The sequence below is a fragment of the Vanessa tameamea genome, chromosome 22, assembly GCF_037043105.1.
Source record: "Vanessa tameamea isolate UH-Manoa-2023 chromosome 22, ilVanTame1 primary haplotype, whole genome shotgun sequence".
Lineage (NCBI taxonomy): Eukaryota > Metazoa > Arthropoda > Insecta > Lepidoptera > Nymphalidae > Vanessa > Vanessa tameamea.
This window is the reverse complement of record NC_087330.1, coordinates 9,646,990-9,667,452: the sequence shown is the minus strand read 5'-3', so window position 1 is coordinate 9,667,452 and position 20,463 is coordinate 9,646,990. Positions and strand designations below refer to the sequence as shown.

Below are 20,463 nucleotides of genomic sequence, written 5' to 3'. Positions count from 1 at the left end.
GTACGTCATGAGTCGCGCGTTAAAAGAGACTTGCGATAAATAAGGCGACAGGACACATCTTCTCACATTCCGAACGAACCGAACGGTTCAGCGCATTCGGTTTATTAAATAAATTTTAAAAAAAATGTGCTAATGTGACATCAGATTTTAAAAGAATATTTTTTATTAAAATTGTCTTTGTTAGATCTGTGCAATATAAAGCATTTGTTTTTAAAATAATAATGGCCGGTTCGATTTCCCGCGTTATTTTTATTCTGTGCTGTTTCGTTACGAGTGAACAACAAAATATTTTGAAGAAAGATGCATTTGACAGTGTGGTGAGTTTTTTTTTTAATTTTAAAACAAGCAATGAATGAAAAATTTAATATACATACGTCTTTTTAATTTAAATCGCAATGTTTATTAAGATATATTGTATATTACGCGCTGCGAGTTATATGGCTTTTATGAATATTTCTTTGACTACCGACATTTATAGGCAGCATTGACTACTTAGGTACTATCAGATGGATCATATGATGTGTTCTAACTGGCTAGATATATATATATATATATCTAGATCGAAATTCGCACTACAAAAGAACTAAAATAAACCGGTCAACTTCAGTCACGACAATATTTCATACAATTTTATTAGTGTGCGTGTACCCTACTTAGCGGCCAACTGATGACCACTATTTTTTTTCAACGCGTTTGACAGTATTTCTATACATCTAAATATAAACCATTCCTTATATCGCCAATACGGCACCAACCTTGGAAGCCAAGATGTTATGTCCCTTGTACCTATAGTTACACTTCCTCAATCACCCTTCAAACGGAACACAACGGAACACAAGTATTACTGCATCGCGGTAGAATATATGATGGTGGTATCTACAAGACGAGTTTGCACAAAACCCTACCACCAAGTAAAGTATGTCTGTGTGATTTTTTATTTAACATACCTTTACAATGAATTTATATTATTTAATTGGTGGAAAATAGTAACAAATGTCTTTCTTTCTGACTGTTCTCGGTAGATCCTATATCTCGGAAAAGCATTACATTTAAAATAAATTAAAATGACTTCAATGAATTAATAATGTGAAAAGACATTGTAAAAAGTATTTTGATTTAAAATCAATTCCAGCCACAAGAGAACTAAAAGCCAAATAAAAAACATTTGACATCGACTTGACGAGGTATAATTTGTCGAGAACTTGATTAATCTAAGATATTCATTATCGATTTGCGAAATAGTGGCGTTTTGAACGTTGAAGAAACTGATATCGGAACTTTGGAAGTTAAATTGAAGTGGAGATAAGTAGCTTTATGGGATGGTGTTGCATTATAAATAAAGATATATTAATCAAAAACTGTTATTAATGCACAATTTAGCTTAGCTATTAGCAAATTGCGTGGCACACGTAATTCAAAGGTTTGTTTATCTTTATTCCTTGTTCGATTGGGCTAAAGCTTAAAATTTAATGATTTTCAACAGACATAGTCATAGCGATAGGCTAGTGAATTATATAAAGATCAAGCAATCCATACTGCACCTATAGCTATTGAGTAAAAGACCTAAAACTGACGCTATTGGTTGAGTTTTGATCCAAATTTTCTCTAACATGGCGAGGGTGACTAGAGCAGCTCATTCTTGCTGAGTGCACTAGTCGTCGCATTTGGACACCACTTCTACTTACCATCGGGTGAAGTGGAGTCCTATGTCTACCCGGAAAATATAACATCACCTGTTAGCAAGACTGGGTCGAAAAACACTAGTACGGTGGGTACTAAAGAAGTATTAACGAAGATCCCAAGATTTATTTGAGCTTAGTTCGTGACTATATAATCGAAAACACTAAAGTCAACTCGTTTTAGTCTAAATTCAGCGTGGTGGAGTAAGCTCCAAACGCACTCAAAGGGAGAAGAAGCTTTCACCTAGCATTGGGACAACATGCTGTTATTTTTATCATCATGTCATCATATGACATGATGATAAAAATAACATATATATATATAACATATTGTAAGGTTAAACTTTGTTTCCTTTCCATAATAACATATCATTAACATTTTTACCATACTTGTTTGTATAATATGGTAAACAACTTATATGGGTGATCGAAAAACAAAAAATATATACTTAATCATTCATAATGTGTTATTATGTTAATTTTGATTTGAGAATCGTATTTGTATACAAATTCGTCGAGATGACCCAGTGGTTAGAACGCATGCATCTTAACCGATGATTTCGGGTTCAAGCCCAGGCGGGCACCACTGAATTTTCATGTGCTTAATTTGTGTTTATAATTCATCTCGTGCTCGGCGGTGAAGGAAAACATCGTGAGGAAACCGGCATGTGTCTAATTTCAACGAAATTCTGCCACATGTGTATTCCACCAACCCGCATTGGAGCAGCGTGGTGGAATATGCTAACCTTCTCCTCAAAGGGAGAGGAGGCCTTAGCCCAGCAGTGGGAAATTTGCAGGCTGCTAATGTATGTAATACAAATTCGTTGTTGATATTTGCCGAGCTATGACTCACTAGTAATATAAGTATATAATTAATATTTTTATGGAAATTTACTATAAGACTATATATGTTTTAGAAATAAATTATTTACAAAAATATACATTGTAATAGCTAGCCGTCGGGGAAATGGGCCACCTGATGGTAAGAGGTCACCACCGCCCATAGATACAGGCGTTGTATAAAATATTAACCATTCCTTACATCGCCTATGCGCCACCGACCTTTGGGAAGATGTTATGTCCCTTGTGTCTGTAGTTACACTGGCTCACTCATCATTGAAACTGAAACACAACAATACTAAGTATTGCTGTTTGGCCGTAGAATATCTGATGACTTGATGAGTGTGAGATGAGTACTTATTCAGACATACATATATAATAATATTTACTTGACGTTTAGTAAATTTTTTGTTGCTTTTAACATTAATATACTTTTCGTACTTAATATGCATAAGATCTTTTATCTAATCTAAAAAAAAAACAAACTTTTAGTCAAGTAATTGTTAAACCAGTTAATAACATAAATAATAATGATTATCTCAAATATCTTCAAACTTAATGGCGTTCTTAACTAGCATAATGTCAGTTCTACTTATTTGGTGAAGGTCAATTCTACTTATTTATAAAAGTTAAGAAAATAAACATTAGCGGAATCGTACGATGCGATCTCGGTTCTATTCCGATCCAACATCCACAGAACCACAACTAAGTTGTTGCTTTGGTAGAATATTTAGTGCGGCTGATCGGCAACGTTTACGTTTCGATTCGATTGCGATAAAGTAACATTTTGTTGGTAGAATTGACCATCCATCCAAATCCAAACCATCAAACTGGCAATTAAGTTAAAATTTAAGATGGCTGAACTTTTAACATTATTTCTTTTGAGGAATTTTATGAAGAAAGGTTCACAAAACAATTATAACAAAAAATCTTTTTACAAACAACGGAGAAAAGGTACTGAACATTTTTTAAATATCTAAGCAAAAACAAAATTATTGCTTAGATATTTAAAAAAAAAAGTCAGTCGTCAGGAATTGCCTTGACGTACAATATCGTAACAAGAAGTCCTGTAATTAAAAGTGCAATTAACTTTATTGTTTCATGTGTTTTATATGAATTATCTATTGATACTTCTGTAAATAAATGTCTTTATTAATTAATTGATTCGCGCGGTTTCACATGCGTAATAGACGTATACAAACGTAATACTGCTCTGACAGTGGGTCATACAGGTGACGCCATACGGCCTGTTATATTTTTCAATAAATATTTCTTAGTAAATTCTGAGATAATACTTAGTCCATACTTCATTCGTGTAGTTCATACTTGTTATTGGTAGCACTTACTTAAAATAATGTTATTACTGAGTCTAAAACAAAAAATTCAGAATATTAAGAAACTAAAAATAAGATTAGTGATTACATTTATTACATAAATCAATTCGTTAAATGTAGTAAATCAGCGTAAATCAACGAAAAATTAATCGATTTAAAAATTGTAGTGCCTCTCAAATTATACGTCGGGCGGTATAATTTGCTACCTTAAATTATATTGCTAACTATTCTAAACCATATTCTACTAGGTCGATACGTAATTTCGATGCCTATATGATACACGTTAAATGCTATTTTCATAATAGTCAATGACGCTTATCACATTCTGACATCGTCTACTGCGGTGAGTTACGATTTTCATCTTAAAGAACGCAGCACTTCGGCTATTCTGTAACAACAACTCGAAACTCACTGCATAACACGAAATTGAGATGTCAGAATGTGATATACGACACTGACTATAATAATTATAAAATTTATAGCATACACGTATCAAACGACGTATCACACAGTAAGTCGGTTGTCAATATTTCACGATTGAGATACGAAGTGATTTCATACAGAATCGCACCGATGGTTCCGTAATGACTATTTACATTTACCAAATAATGTTAATACCTAAAATACGAGACTAGAATCTTCGTGTGACGCTTTCCACGTACCTTGATTATTGTAATGTCTCGCAAACTTTCTTTGTTCTACATTAAGAAAGTTTGCGTGCTTTGAAATCTTATTCATGTTATAAACACGAACGATTCGTGGGCTGTAATTATTTCTTACGCAATTACTCTTGAATAGCGGAACGTATTAAAAATAATATAAATTATATTCACAAAAAAGAAAAAACTTTAAATGATTTTCTGAGAACAAAATGTAATAATTTTTTTTTAAATTTAAATGAGACCAAATTACTACTATAACAGTATGGGACCAAGGGGAAGTAAGTCTATCAAACAAAAAAAACTATAATTGTTCAAACGGATTTATAATGTTATACGAAATATAATGTTATATGAAACGGAGTTCTGACGTAAAATAAACAAATACAACCTTATTGATAACCTCCCTGATTTGTGAATTCGATAAAAAAAATTTAACCAAGGAAATGAAATGTTATTTATGGAAATCAAGGTCCCAGCAACGAAACAAACTCGTTCCAAATATACATATGTATGTATGTATATCAGTACCGGCTTTTCTCATATTTAGACGATAAATATTTTGATTGTTTCTATCGAATCTATTGTTTACAATGTCGTGCGATGCTCGACGAATGATGATTATGTAGGAAATAATTGCTGATCCGAATGCGAAACCGCGTACAAAATAGTAGAACGTGATGTTAATTTTAAATAAAAATCGTTAGTTTTTTTTTGTGAACGAGAAACTCGCTAGAGGAACTTAAATAGAGATTGCATTGTTTATCGAATTTACTGTATGACCTATGGATATATTTCGTAAACTAACTCTTGTTTAATTGCTGGCTTGTCGCCTGATGAGGTCCTGGTTTCGGGTCACCTCAGAATTAGGAAGGTGGCAATATTAAATTCCTGTGCCGGTCTTGCAACCGAACTCTCTCCGGTCGTGTTTGAGATTGAGGCAAGTAGAAACTGCATAGATTTGAGCATACACTTGTAGCAGAGGAAATTAATTAATAAAAGTAATCATTTAATAAATACATACAAATAAATATTGTATATATTGCTTGGCGAAAGGCTTCAAGCCCATCTTGGTAGGTACCATACAAACATAATACATTCTAAACAGCAATACCAATTTTTGTTATAAGCTCAGTTACCAAGGTTGGTCACGCATTGGCGATGTAATGATTGGTTAATTTTTTTACGGCACTTACCATCAGGGGTATTTTTTGTCATTTTTTTTATGTGTAAGTTAGGAAAAGTTACCCATAAAAAATACAATTAAAACAAAATTGGATTACACTATTATATTTAATATTATGAAAGTTACAATTTTTAAAGAAAAAGAAAAAAAAAGTGAAGGCCGGGAGTTAAAAAAAGTAACAAATGAGAATAAATGAAAAATAACTATTCGTTAACTTTTTAATTCGTTTCGATTGAATTAAAAATAAAACAGACAAGTCGAGTGCATAGGTCTTCAATACATAAAGGCATGCTTACTTTGTTTATACAAATATAATTATTATAATCACGCTATAATTTTAATACTATTTATGTCTGATTGAGCTTTAATTACTTTGTAAAACATGTGTAGACTTATTAATTATGTCGTCACAAAACTGTGGCACGAGGTACAAATATCTTCATTATTTTTTGGAAAAAAAAAGGTGGTGTACAGCATCATTAAATGGGCACGATGGATTAGGATATTTACTAGGTGCTATGGATTCGTGTTCGATCATATTTTATTTTTCTTACAAGGGCGTGGGGGGGAGTTTTGATAGTTCTTACTTGAGATCACAAATATACGCAAAGTTAAGATTTGAAATTTGAAAAACCGCGGACAATCGCACGTGTTCGAGGTGCACTCAGATGCGTATAGATCGGTAAACTATTTCCATGGCAACGCGGGTAGCGCTACCCGCACTGCGTCTCCCGGGTATTCCCCGCTTGTGAACTAAAAGTCATCTGTTTCAGTAAACGACACTCTTAATTGCGTTAATGATTTAATATTGCAATTAAATAGTTGAAATAATAATTATCATTTTTTATGTTGTCCGGGTAGACATATGACTCCACTCCACCTGATGGTAGGTGGAAGTGGAATCCAAACGCGATTACGACTAGTACAGTCAGCAAGAATGAGTAAATAATACGTAATAAATATTCAAGATGGGGAAGGGGTCGGCCTATTCTTATTTTTCTTATTTAGGAGGACGTCTAAAACTAACCAACGTAACTAGTAAAAATCATCTTACGTGTACTTACAGTGTTTTCATACCATCCACTTTTTTGTATATGTTATATCGTTTAAGCGATCCAGGGCCTGATTTAGGACCTTTATAATAGATTTAAAAAAAATATATCAATTTTAATGTAATATGTATAGGTTAATACAAAACGAGGTTAATACATACAAAAGCCTGCCTAAGTCAGAAGAGTGTACACTCACGTGACTCGGAAAGCACGTACATTTATATATATAACACGTTAGCCGTCGGTCCTACGTCTGAACTCTTTCCGGTCGTGTAGAATATATCGTCCTATCGAATGAAGTCGAGAAGTTCGAACGGTCGTGATATCATTTACCAAGAGCTCAAATTATCTATGATATACAATATGGATTTTAGATATAAGCTCAGTGGAATTGTGTTGTATTATAAAGATTTATAAGATCTACGCAATAACGCTGAGTGCCGTCATTAAATTTTATACAATTTATATACAAAGTACGCATGTAGAGTTAATATAATTACAATAATTTTAAGATTGTTAGCTATCGTGTACAAGTTCAATGTCAATTTAATTAATAACAGTTTCTTCCAGGCAGGACACATAACATACATATATAATTCTATTTAACTAACATGACTGTATGTTCAAAAGTTCTTGTAAGAGCCTACTTGAATAAAGTATATTTTGATTTTTTTTTTTAATTCGATTAATACGTGCACGTAAACCTTTTTCTTCAATGGCTTTTTATGAAACAGCCGGAAACATAATAATGCAAAACGCGTACCTACATTCTAAATTGTCTCTGATGTTATCGGGACCGTGATAGCAATCCGTAGGATTCATTAGCCGATATTTTATTGTAGGGTTCCGTAACATAAATAATTCGAATTAACTTTATTTTACTTTAAAATATTTACATTTTTTTTGTATGCTATGCAGTGTGTCTGGATGAACTGAACAACAATTTTGTTATACAGTTCTAGCAAATTTAATAATGTTCTTCCGGTGTTCGAAATTCTATCATGACGATGTATTTATATTTAAAGAACCTTTTTTCTTCTTAACTTACTGTACTTATTTTTTTTAAATTGATCACACTAAAAATCCTCTTTAGAAAAAGATATTGAACTTTTTTGTTTAGCAATTTCATGCAATCGGATGTGAGGAAACAGACAGTGCACCTGTTTGCACAATCACACAATTCTTTCATCGAGTATGCAAATCGACTAGAGACACATAAACAATAAATAATAATTGTAGAGGCCTTTTGTTAATTAAACAATAACGTTCTCTAAACATAGAATATGATTATTAAATAAAAATAATTTAATATTTTTTTATTTACAAAATAATTCCTTGTTGTAAGTATATTTACGATAATTTAACTTCTTTTGTTAGTGTACCTACTATGTCAAGCGAGTTCAGCCAAAATATTGATTTGAAATGTCGGTTCAAATTGTAGATCTGGTGCCTATAGTGTAAGGCAATCAATTCATAATATTACAATATTTCACTCGACGAAATATATGTTTACGGAACTCCGAAAACGTTTGTGTATATACTACTGAATTGGGAACCTCATAATAAATGGCAAAAACAATTTCCTTATTACAAAGTACTTATAGTAATTCATCACGTATGATTCTGTCCTGATTCATATTCAACGAACAGATCGACAAACAAAAGGATATCACACATAACAGTTATTGTATGTATTTGACGCGGACTTTAGATGTCAATGTTGACTCATTTATAAAAATACTTTAGGGTTTATTTATAAACTTGTATTTATATTCCATTATTACGTTTCGGTCAAATCTTTCAACTGAATTTCCCAACAGTTTAAATTAAAGGATTGAGCTAAAATTTTGCAAAAACTTTCGGTACTGGTTACAGTATAGTCTAGTAGATTATGTACTTGGTGGTGGGGCTTTGTTCAAACCCGTCTGGTCCGTACCGCCAAACCAAAAAGTACTCATTATTGTTATTAATTTAAATATTGACAACCGATTTACAGTGATACGCCATTTTGATATATGTATCCTATAAAATGTATAATATTTATATCGCAAATCACGCGCTGACATTTGACGCTCATGTTTTGCGGTGAGTTTGCCTCTACAGCATTTAAATACTAACTAAACTCTACAATTTCAATGATTATAATTGAAAATGTTGATAAATATGATTGATTTACTCTTTTTATGAGGATTCATTTACGATGTACATATGTGTTTCGTTTCAGCCGCAGCTCATAATGTCAGCCGGTTATCCAGTAGAGAAGCACCGAGTAACCACTACGGATGGTTATATTCTGCAACTGCACAGGATACCGGCTGGTAAGAGGACGGCCAGGAAGACATTCAGCGCCAAGGGCAAAAAGACAGTGCTGATAGGTCATGGACTACTGGGGAGTAGCAGTGACTTCGTTATGATGGGACCAGATAGGAGTTTAGGTAACATTATTATATTTAATTATATGAAAAATATCCCACTTCTGGGCAAGATTTGCATTTGCAGCTTATTCCGACACGCTGCTTTACTGTAGGAATTCTTCACCAAGAATATTAATGGGCAGAACGTCATATTAACCGGCACACAGGTTAAGTCACGATATTTGCCTTTGCAATTGATTATGAGATAATCTGTACTGATATTATAGATACGAAAGTAACTCTGTTTGTATCCTCTTCGCCTATAAACCGCTGAACCAATTTAGATGAAATTTGGTGTAGATAGTTTGAGTCTCGGGGAAGGGCATAGGTTCCATTTTTTATTCACCCCTTGATGGGGTAAAATGTGAGTGACGATTTGTGTGCTATACGCAAACTTGTATCAATTTCGCGCGGGTAAAGCTCATTTTAAAATAAACCTCATTATGCTTGCCTGGAATTGAAGTCGCCACCTTCAACGAAGAACCAAATATTATATCCACTGGATCATCTCTGCTCTAAAATTATAAGTACCTTATTTGATTTATTATTATTAATATTAAATGAAACCTCATGTGGTGCTATTTAAACATAAACAGTTTTCATTTTTCAGCTTATAGTTTAGCGGACGAAGGCTACGACGTTTGGCTCGCAAATCTCCGAGGCACCATTTATAGCTCTCACCAAAACTACACGAAAAATAACCCTAAATTTTGGGAATTCAGGTGACAGAACTCTATACATATTTATATAATCTCGTTTTGTAGTCCTTTTTTACATGTTCCCGCTTTAATATCTTATATATTAATAACGTTTAAGCCGATTTTTGTCAGTCTTTATGGGACGATGGCTACATATAAAAAATCTATTATGGTCTAATGTAGAAGAGCTCCAGGCGTAGATGTGCAGTAAATTAAAGAGGATTCTTGATAGCAATTTACTAATTTTGTTACAATTTAACAAATAATTAAATTATAGAGAGAGGAAAAAAGTTACTGGCTGTTTAAAGAGCGGCTGTATAATAAGAAAAGAAAAATGTAAAACTTAAAGTAAATTGTAATCGACAAACTCCCATTTTAAGTGAACTAAAAAAATAATTTAAATAATGTTACATAATTTTGGCGTTTGAGTGACTTGCAGTTTACAATGAAATGAAATCAAAACAAAATTGTTATAATTTTCGAAATCGCTAAAAAATTTTTTGAATAAACGCGAAGTTTCGCGGGAGCCACACTAGTTTTGTTTACCAGCACATATTCTATATATTTAGAGAAATGTTTGGTAACACGGCTTTGTGCAAGAATTTATGGGTTATTATATTGTCTGCACTTATATATAATATAATCGAATAAAAAAAACAGTTTATTATAGCCTGTTCTAACTATTCACTTTTTGGCAGAAGAAACTAGTGATTGCGGCATCCTAACATTTTGATAATCGATTCGCTATTATTAGCACTTATTAGTATGTATTATTGATTTAGGCAGTTAAGTAAAAAAATATCTTGTTTGATATTTTTTTATTATGTTGGCGTTTCTTTGTATTTTCCATATTTATCTGATACATTTTAAAGTTAACTTTGAAGTAATCTGCAACAGTTACGATCTAAGGCAACTATCAAAAGGTTGAATGGCTGGTTGACCAGGGTATATTTTAAGAAACCTGTGTATTTCTCATGAAATGTCAAATCAATACATAACAACAGAGAAATATATCAGTGATAACTTAAACGCTAAACAAACGTTTACGTTTCGTGTGAGTAAGACTGATAATTCGATTGCAGTTTCCACGAACATGGTAAATACGATCTACCAGCTTCTATTGATAAAGTGCTCAGCGTCACTGGTGTCTCCAAAATCATGTACATCGGTTACTCGATGGGGACGACGACTTTTTTCGTGATGGCATCAGAACGACCGGAATACAATGATAAAATTATATCTTTCGTCGCACTCGCACCAGCTGTATACTTTGCCAACATTAAACCAATTGCAGAATGGCTTTTAAAGAGTTTAAAAATATTGGTAAGTGTTATTCGAGTAGATATAGTAGTATTAGAGATTTTTACAAGCACTTTTGAAGCGTAATTTGACAAAACTATATTAAGTAAAGCTACCAGCGGTTCGGAATGAAGATTCTACCGAGAAGAACCATTAAGAAACTCAGTAATTACTCTTTTCCAACATTTAAAATATAAATGTATGTTAGTTAAGTACAATTATATATAATATATTCTGCCTGAAAGTCAACAAGTACAGAATATTTAACCCAAACTTCAATAGTTTGCTATTTCAATATATTCACATTTATTACCTGACTTGAAATTATGATTACCTGCACTTTTTTTTCGCAAGAAAAACTTTCACGCGTTTCCCCAACATGATGTGCCCCCGGTATGTTGGGCTCGCCGGCACTGGAGAATAGAATCGAATAGCCACCAAAAAAATTTTCCATTTTTTCGAGGGACATCGCGGGATTGGTTGCGCTCCTAGATTCTTGAGGGCTCTTAGGGACCCCCTGTTCTATATATATAATTTAATACATATGCTTTGATTTAAGCTCGTTTTCCAAAGCGGGACTGATCAAGAACAATAACTGTCAATACTAATCTCATGTCGAGCCGAGATGGCCGAGTGGTTAGAACGCGTGCATCTTAACCGATGATTTCGGGTTCAAACCCAGGCAGGCACCACTGAATTTACATGTACTTAATTTGTTTATAATTCATCTCGTGCTCGGCGGTGAAGGAAAACATCGTGAGGAAACCTGCATGTGTCTAATTTCAACGAAATTCTGCCACATGTGTATTCCACCAACCCGCATTGGAGCAGCGTGGTGGAATATGCTCCATACCTTCTCCTCAACGGGAGAGGAGGCCTTAACCCAGCAGTGGGAAATTTACAGGCTGATTATGTTTATGTTATGTCATACTAATCTCATTGCAAACTATACAAAAAAAAATAATTGGTTTGTTTTAAAAGAGCAACTACGTGAGTATCTTGCTGATTCTTCTCGCTCCAGAGAGAAGAATCAGCTGCTTTCTGAAATGATGGTAGAGTTTACACATCGACGATTCAAAAATGCTTTAATGTAGAATTTACTTGAATAAAATATATTGGATTTAACATAGACCTATAATAATTTAGGATCAATTGCGAGTCCAAGGGATACAGTATCTGAACGTTCGGCAAGATGTTCGCGAAATGATTATCCAAAGCATGTGCTACACGCAAAAGCCACAAGATAACATCTGCGCAAGAATAATCTATATGTTTGTTGGAAACGATGAGGAACAATATAATCAGGTATTTGGTTAATATAACGAGCAATTAAAATAAGTGTATATTATAAAACCTTTTCAATGAATAACCTTTTGTTTAATCCTTGTATTAAAGTACAAGAAATTTTATGAGCCGTCAGAAAATTGACCTACTCAACACTATCGAAATTATGCAATTTTACGTACCCTATTAGAAATTTATATTCATATAATGAAAATTTAAAATTTAGTAAGCAGATCACCATCGCCTACAGATATTGGCGCCGAAAGAAATATATCCCATTCCTTACAACATCAAAGTGCAACCAACCTGGACACAAAGATGTTTTCCCTTTAGGTACTTACCCTTTATATCGGAACACAATAATATTGTTTGGCGGTAAAATATGTGATAAGCGCATGATATCTATCCTACCTTGCAGAAAGTCCAAATAAGCACGCAAATACTCTGCCAGAAATATCATTAACAAATTAATTATTTCAATAGCCTGCATAATAAACATATAGAGATACAGTAACGACTACAGTGGAAACATTATAATGAATAAGACCTTCAGATTACAATGACTAATATTACTAGGAACCGCGCCAAAAATTTGGAAAGACTCAAATAAAAAATAACATCCAAACCAAGTGGAGAAAGTATATTAAAATATCCCCAAATATCCCGATCTTATAACATATTCTTTGAGACCACTTCAATGAGCTCAAACACGTTACAACTCCTGTAAGTTGGAAGAGCTCATGTTCAGATAGCTGAACACATTTGCTTTGATTATAGGTAAGACCGCAGTTTAAGTCACTTTCCAACAAAGTAAATGAAATCAAAATCGGTTCATGCAATTAGGAGCTATGATGCAACCGATTGTCTTATATATACGTGGTAGCCCAATTCGACCTTGAAGATTATTCATCACCTTAAAACGTAGATACATACGATGATTAGGAACAAACCACGACATTTTATTTTTATTTCGTTTCCCATCTAACATTTTTCTCTTTCGCAGGACATAACCGCACTATTCTTGGCAAGATTTCAGCCCGCTTCATTTCGTCAATTTGAACATTTTGGGAAAATTGCCATGACAGGTAAATAATATTATGATATTACATTTAATTATTTTTTTAATAGTCGTGTTAATAGCCCTCTTTAAGGTATTACTAATATTCCAATTGGGAGTGATTCATTGGGAAGGTTAAGATGTATAATTCAGATGGAAAAATTATGCCGACTACACGTTTTATGTAGATCCTTATCCTACCTATGCGAGGCCAGGATGATTTATTAGCAGGTTCACGTCATTTTATGATTATTAGTTCAGCATTGAAGTATATTTATAAACTTCTCTTCAAAGGGAGAGGAGAGGGACGTTAACAGACTGTTACCCTACTTTTTTTTTACTGATGTATATAAATTTGCGCTATTGTATATTTTTAGATGTGTTCACTTCATGGGAGGACGGTTTATGGGGTAGCGTGAGAAAATACAAACTATCCAATGTAAGAGTACCCGTCACATTGCTTTATGGTGAAAACGATCAACTGACGGAGAAATCGGTACGTATTAGACAAATGTGTATATATGTCGCATTGTTGGATAATCTTCGTAATTCCTGTTTAAGGGAGTTTTAAAGCCTATGCCAACTGCTACTTTTGTGTGGTTTGATAGATATAAAAATACCACAAGTATTTGTACCTAATTCAATTCCGACACAAACTGGCTTTTTGCTATGTTTTACACTTTCGGGCAAATATATACATAAATCTAATTTGTTAGAAACACATTTGTTTTTTTTTCATATTGTTTGGCGAACGTACAAATGGGCCACTTGATAGTAAATAGTCACCACCGCCCATAGACTTTGAAGCTGTAAGAAATATGAAGCATTCCTTACTTCCCTTGTGCCTGATACACTGGCTCACTACACCATCAAATCGGAATACGACAATATTAAGTATTGCTGTTTAGATAAAGAATATCTGATGAATGGCTGGTTCCTAACCAAACAGGCCTGCACAAAGTTTTGTCATCATGTAAACAACGCAGTTACAAGTAAAACAAGAACTGTTTCATTCACAGCAAGTTCTACGTCTAGCTGAAGAGTTGAACGCCACTGGAGTGCTGGAAGATGTTCGACCAGCTAGTTCCTGGTCCAAGTTCAATCATCTTGATTTTGTCTTCGCAAAGGACGTTGCATCCATATTTAACAAACCTCTTCTCACGACTATTAAATCATTGTTTTATAAATATGGGTAATAACTATGGAGTTATACCTAATATGGGCTTAAATCTATGGGGGAACATTTCACTTGTGAAGTTTAGTATAAATTATATTATATATAATTTATAAAACTTTAATATGGCTGTATATATAGTAAGCATTAAAATACATTAATATCTTATATATATTAAGATCTGCCTATGTAGATTATAAAAAATAATATTTACGAGTATATTTGCAGACACGTCGACAATTAAATGTGTATGAGCATGCACACATTCATCTCATTGTGATATCTCTTAGCCGACTAGTACCTGTTTATTTCATTCAGGAATACATTATTTATTACATTTGAAATAAACTCCATTAGTTCATCTTGGTTTGACAAGGTTAAATTCATAATGTATCAAAGATCAAGGTGATTCAATATAAATAAAAATAATAATTTCATAAATTAAATAATATTAATCAAAGATCCTTGGTGTCTTAATTAGGTTTGAATTGCTAACTTTGGTAAAATATTTAACTCTACTAAACTAGAAAATTTATCCAAAACCCAGATTGCATAAGTCCACATAAATATGTGGAACAAACTTGTTGTATTTAAGAAAAGTAAGGAAGTCATAAAAGTAAGAATGAGTTATATGTCAATGAATGTGAGATTTACATATTAATATACAAATAGATTTAAAAAAAGTACTCTTGAATAACCAAGGAACACCTTAGCATTGCAAAACATTATCGTAAGACAGTTGTAACAGCGCTGATTCAAATCCTTTGAATGAATCTATTTATTCCTTAATGCCTTGGTTTAAAGCAACACTGTGTAACGTTAAAATAGGGTGGTGGGTTATTGACGGGTGAGGTGTCAATAAAAAAATATATTAAAATTTCTTTGAGGCAAAAAAAAAATAAAAAAATCGGTAGAGTTGGAAAAGTTTTTAAACTAAACAAATCATCAAAAGAAAGTGCTCCGGAAGTCAGATAAATTATTTTAACATTACAAATAGATTTACAAAAACAGCAAATCTATGTTCAAAAATATTTTATTAAAAAAAAATGAAAATGTAATTTTCTTATAATATTCTAAATTTAATTGTTAACATATTCGGGCGCCAGGATGTTTACATCCGTTTAAATTAAGCTTAAACAAATATTTACTAAATGTAAAAAAAAATTTTAAGTTCAACAGAAATATTTAAATACATGTCAAATTTCAACTTTAGGTAAAATTATTCAAAATTGACAACTAAGTTACTTAAAGTTACAAACAAGTCAAGTTTATCAACTGGATTAAACCAAATTTCTAAATAATTATAAATTAATTTAATCAGTAAATTCAAATAGTGAAAAAAATTATGTTTGAATAAAGTTTAAATAATGTTCCGATAAGGTTTGAATAAAGTTTGAATGCCAAATTATTTATAAATGTAAATAAATTTCTAATTAAATAATATAAATAAAGATTCAAAACTTACCACGAGGCGACAAATATCGGAATTAATTTTAATAATCCGACATGGATTTACTTCCAATTCTTCAAAATAGAACTCACTGTCCATTTAAACAACTATTTTCAACAATATTCAAAGTTTAAAACAAAATAAAAGTTATAAAAACTTCGAAAATAAATTAGCGTCATATTTCGACTCAAAAAGCGGAAGGAAAGTTAAGCTTTAGACAAATTTCAAAGATCATCTCAAAGATAATATAAAGATAATAAATCACAATTAGTTCGGAAATGCATAATGCATAAAAAGTGCATTTTATTTCAAATGTCAAAATTAGCGGTAATTTTAAATTATGCGCAAACATAACCTTAGAAATTGTTTTCGAAGTCAATTGATAGATGACATTAAATACTTTATGTTAGAAATTCAATAATTTTGTTGAATTTTATTTAAAAGAATGTAACGTGCGCCAAAATTACGGTACAACTGCTGTTTAGCATTAGAATAAAATAAAGTGAGTTAATATCGACATGAACTTACACAAAATCATAACACCGGAGATCAACATATGAGAAAGAAATTGCATTTATTTTTCTTCTCTATTAAAATATTATTTAGTTCAGACCAATGAATAAGTGGTAACCATCATCATATGTGGTAAAATTATTAACCATCTGTTACATTCACAATGTGTTACCAAACTCAATAACGCTTCAGTACTAAGATGTTACATCCCTTGTCTTTGTATCAATATATCTCTCCCGAATCAAGCAAGAATACAACTATGCTATTGCTGTTTGGATAAAAGAGAAATGACATAAGTGAATATTATTCTAGATTTAACTAAATAATTTTCATTTGACCTGCGGAACTTGATGGATGTCCTGTAGAGTACCAACATTCTTGTATGCTTTCTATAATTATAATGTAATTGTATGTAATATACATTGTTATGGTAAGAACCTTTTGTTCCTATATGACGAGGTTTTAATTTCTAATTGTATAACTTTTAGACAACATGACCAGCATCTTGAAGATTTATGATTCTAGTATTTATGTGCAATATTATATTATCTAATTAATAATATTTTGTGATATATCTTTATTTAAACATTACTTCAATTTTTTATCAAAGATAATGCTTTTGATTTTATTTGTTATTGAGTTCATTTTTTATGTTGTATAAAAATAAATGTACTCAATCTTTTGGATTATGTTTATTTAGTTTGAATAAAAAAAAAAATCTTGGAGTATGTTTATTTGAATTTTTTTATGTATGTAAGACAACACAATTAAACATTGAAAATTAATGTTACTGTTTTATTTCAAACTAGCTACTCAGACCACCTTTAAATTGGTGATTTTTTTTAATGAAGATAATGAGAAATGTTAGTGTCAAAGACAACTTTTATCGAGATTAAATGCAATGGTAACTAACATTTTTATATGAATAAGAATTAATTGTGTGGCAATGGCTTCAATAACCTAGATATAGTTTTTTAATTATTTGTAAAAGATAAAAATATTTATTATGAGTGTATTGCAGTATATTGTGTGATCTACAATTTACTAGTACATTGTTTAAATATATCTCACAAGGTTTAGCCCATGTCGGTCATGTAAATGTACATAAACAGTTTTTTGGATAAAACACTACCGTAGTTCAGTCATTTTGTACCAAAAATATTTACTAATCACATACAAAAACTCACATGGATTTTCTCTATTAATGAAGACCGTAATAAATTATGTTTAGTGATTTAGAAGAAGTTAACAGAGACACGGACACAGGCAGGAAGTGAGTATGGTGTATACTATTTATACATGATAAAAGTTTTGTTGTAGGCTGTATATTGTGTTTTTAAATCTAGTATACTTGGGTATCCTTGAATAATAAAACTTGCCTTCCACATACCTTATTCATCGCTGACTTAACAGTAACCACTTTCCCACTTGAAGCATGTTGTGCAGTGCTGAGTGGGGTCTTCTGTTCTGCTGGAGATATCCGGACTTCTGATTATTAAAAATTTATCTCATTGATGTTCTTGGGATGATAATCATTATTTATGGTATTTTTTATTTATTTAATTATTATTTTTTATTTAATTGTTCTAATGGACAAAGGCACAATTTTAAGAAATTTTATAGAGGCTTATAATTTGGCGATAGGGTTATCGAATTGTTAATATTTTAATATACAACAGTAGAATACGTTATTATTTATTCTTCTTTTGTGCCCTTGGCTTCGAAAGCAATGTTGCAGTTTATTATTATTTTTGCAATGAACATCTTTTTTCTCAGAATAGTTTCATGTTTTTAAGAAACTAATTACATGTAATATCTTTCTTTATTCTTTCATGATCTAAAATGTGACGTATATAAAGGTACTTAATACAATAATGTAAAAAATCACTATTTTCAGTTTCAAAAATAGTCATGACACTTACCTTTATTTGGCATTGATTTATTCGTTGAGTTTATTTCGTTTAATAATCAGTAGAATTATATATTCTCACTTTATATAAACAGATACATTTTTGGCGGAAACATAAAATAATAGGTAAATATTTACAACTAACTGAATAAGCCAGTCCGGCTGTCATTAGACTTTGACATTAGGGGACATTTAAGGCAATTTATTATAGATTATATAATATATATTATACATATTGAGCCATTTTGTTCGGATGCTTCCAGATTTACTATAATGACACTAAACTTACAATTAACATTTTAGACTTTTCTACTGTATAATGTAATTATACAATACAGTATATTCATTTTACATTCATTTACTTAAACTTCTATATTCATATAAATTTATAAAAACGAATGTTTGCTATTCTTTCTACTATTAATTAGAACATGTCTATACCAAAAATAAGGGGGGCCAAAAGCTAAAATAGCCAAATATACAATTTGACGCGATATTATTGATCGAGAGCTTGATTAATCTATGATAATCATCATGGTTTTGCGAAAAAACGTCGATAAAAGTAATATTGGAACTTTGAAAGTAAAATTAAGGATAAGTATTTAAGTGGAATAATGTGGTACATATTATAAATAGAAACATATTAATCAAGAACTTTTAGTAGTGTAGAATATAACTGAGCTAATAACTAATCGTGGCATCCGTAAATATAAGGTTTATTTATCTTTATTTCTTCTTCGATTGGAATAGACTATACCCATTGGCTATGTATTTTAAAAAGCACATTACCTATATTCATATTTAACATTAAATAAATAAAAACAGACTCCGTGTGTATTACACATGTAGGTATTTCAATTGAAAATTCACAAAACATTAACTAATTTTAACATATAATATATTTTTAAAATATTTTATAATTAGGTATATAATATAGGAAAAAACTAAACAATTTACTTAGTAATACTCATACATAATTCTTGGAATAAATTTAAAAAGTGTATTGCCAAAAAGGGTTTGGCGATTTTCTTCTAAAAACACAACGTGGGTCGTGAAATACTATGTTAAGGTATGTTGCATGCCAGGTATTAATCTCGATATTTCGTTATATTAAGCAAATACCTTTGCGTTTAATCAGGCGACAGATTACTACGACAAGTTTTCACGAATAGGACGTGTAATATTTTCCATATGTTCGAACGGGAACGGGAATATCTACATGGACATGATATCGGTATGCGATTGAGAAGGTCACTGTACTTTACAATATTACAGCTTACAACCCACAAACCAAGGTCTTGAGGAGCGCGCAGCCGACAATGTACTACGGAGGAGACAGTAGTCCGACGATCTCTGAGGGGGATCGACGGTAACCTGGTAGCTGACCTACGTGAGTATGATCCTACACATGCGATATTTGCGTTGGCGAGGTGATCAGTTGTGATAGATCAAAGCGAAGTCAATAACAGATCTACACGCCTTTCAAGGCTGCCAAGCCGACGAGAGCAAATATTATCTCTGACGTGAAACGCACACCCCAGTCCACGGTTCATAGAATGTACCAATTTGTCGCCTAGGTAGGAAACGACAGGATATCTGGATCTTGGTAAGAAAAAGCAAGGCCGGATTCGCATGTCTCAAGGTGAAAATGAACAGCGTTTAAGTTGGAGTTCAGCCACTTATGTTGCAGAAGTCCACAGCGAGTGTGGTAGGGGTTGCCTTATGATGCTTGCTTCACTTGCCCCGAATAGTAAGGAGCACAAAATTGGCTTCCTTTAGAATTCAGAGGGTAGTTTATGCATCCCTGTTTAGGTGGTGGTGGGAATGTATACCCAGAGAGGGATTCTCCACCGCAATCGCTGATCGCCTCCTGGGGTAATGAAACAAAATTCTGAATAACGATTATGTTTTAGGG

At 32.2% G+C, this 20,463-nt stretch overlaps 2 protein-coding genes across 3 annotated transcripts in view; one reads left to right on the top strand and one right to left on the bottom strand.

Annotated features, from left to right (window-relative positions):
* LOC113396441 (protein cramped) overlaps positions 1-18,722 on the bottom strand; it is a 37,043-nt gene extending 18,321 nt beyond the window's left edge. For both annotated transcript variants that reach the window (XM_064218485.1, XM_064218486.1), the window contains exons 1-2: positions 18,562-18,722; positions 18,030-18,127 (exon numbers count right to left, since the gene is read on the bottom strand). In XM_064218485.1, coding sequence (XP_064074555.1) covers positions 18,030-18,127; positions 18,562-18,574 — 111 coding nt within the window. In that variant the 5' untranslated portion in view covers positions 18,575-18,722. The remainder of the gene's footprint in view (positions 1-18,029; positions 18,128-18,561) is intronic.
* LOC113396442 (lipase 3-like) lies at positions 62-14,725 on the top strand. Its single transcript, XM_026634380.2, has 8 exons — positions 62-317; positions 8,975-9,185; positions 9,775-9,886; positions 10,945-11,185; positions 12,308-12,466; positions 13,449-13,530; positions 13,880-13,998; positions 14,522-14,725. Exons 1-8 carry the CDS (start codon positions 222-224, stop codon positions 14,696-14,698), a joined length of 1,197 nt encoding a protein of 398 aa, XP_026490165.1. The 5' UTR covers positions 62-221; the 3' UTR covers positions 14,699-14,725.
* Positions 18,723-20,463: the final 1,741 nt, after the last annotated feature.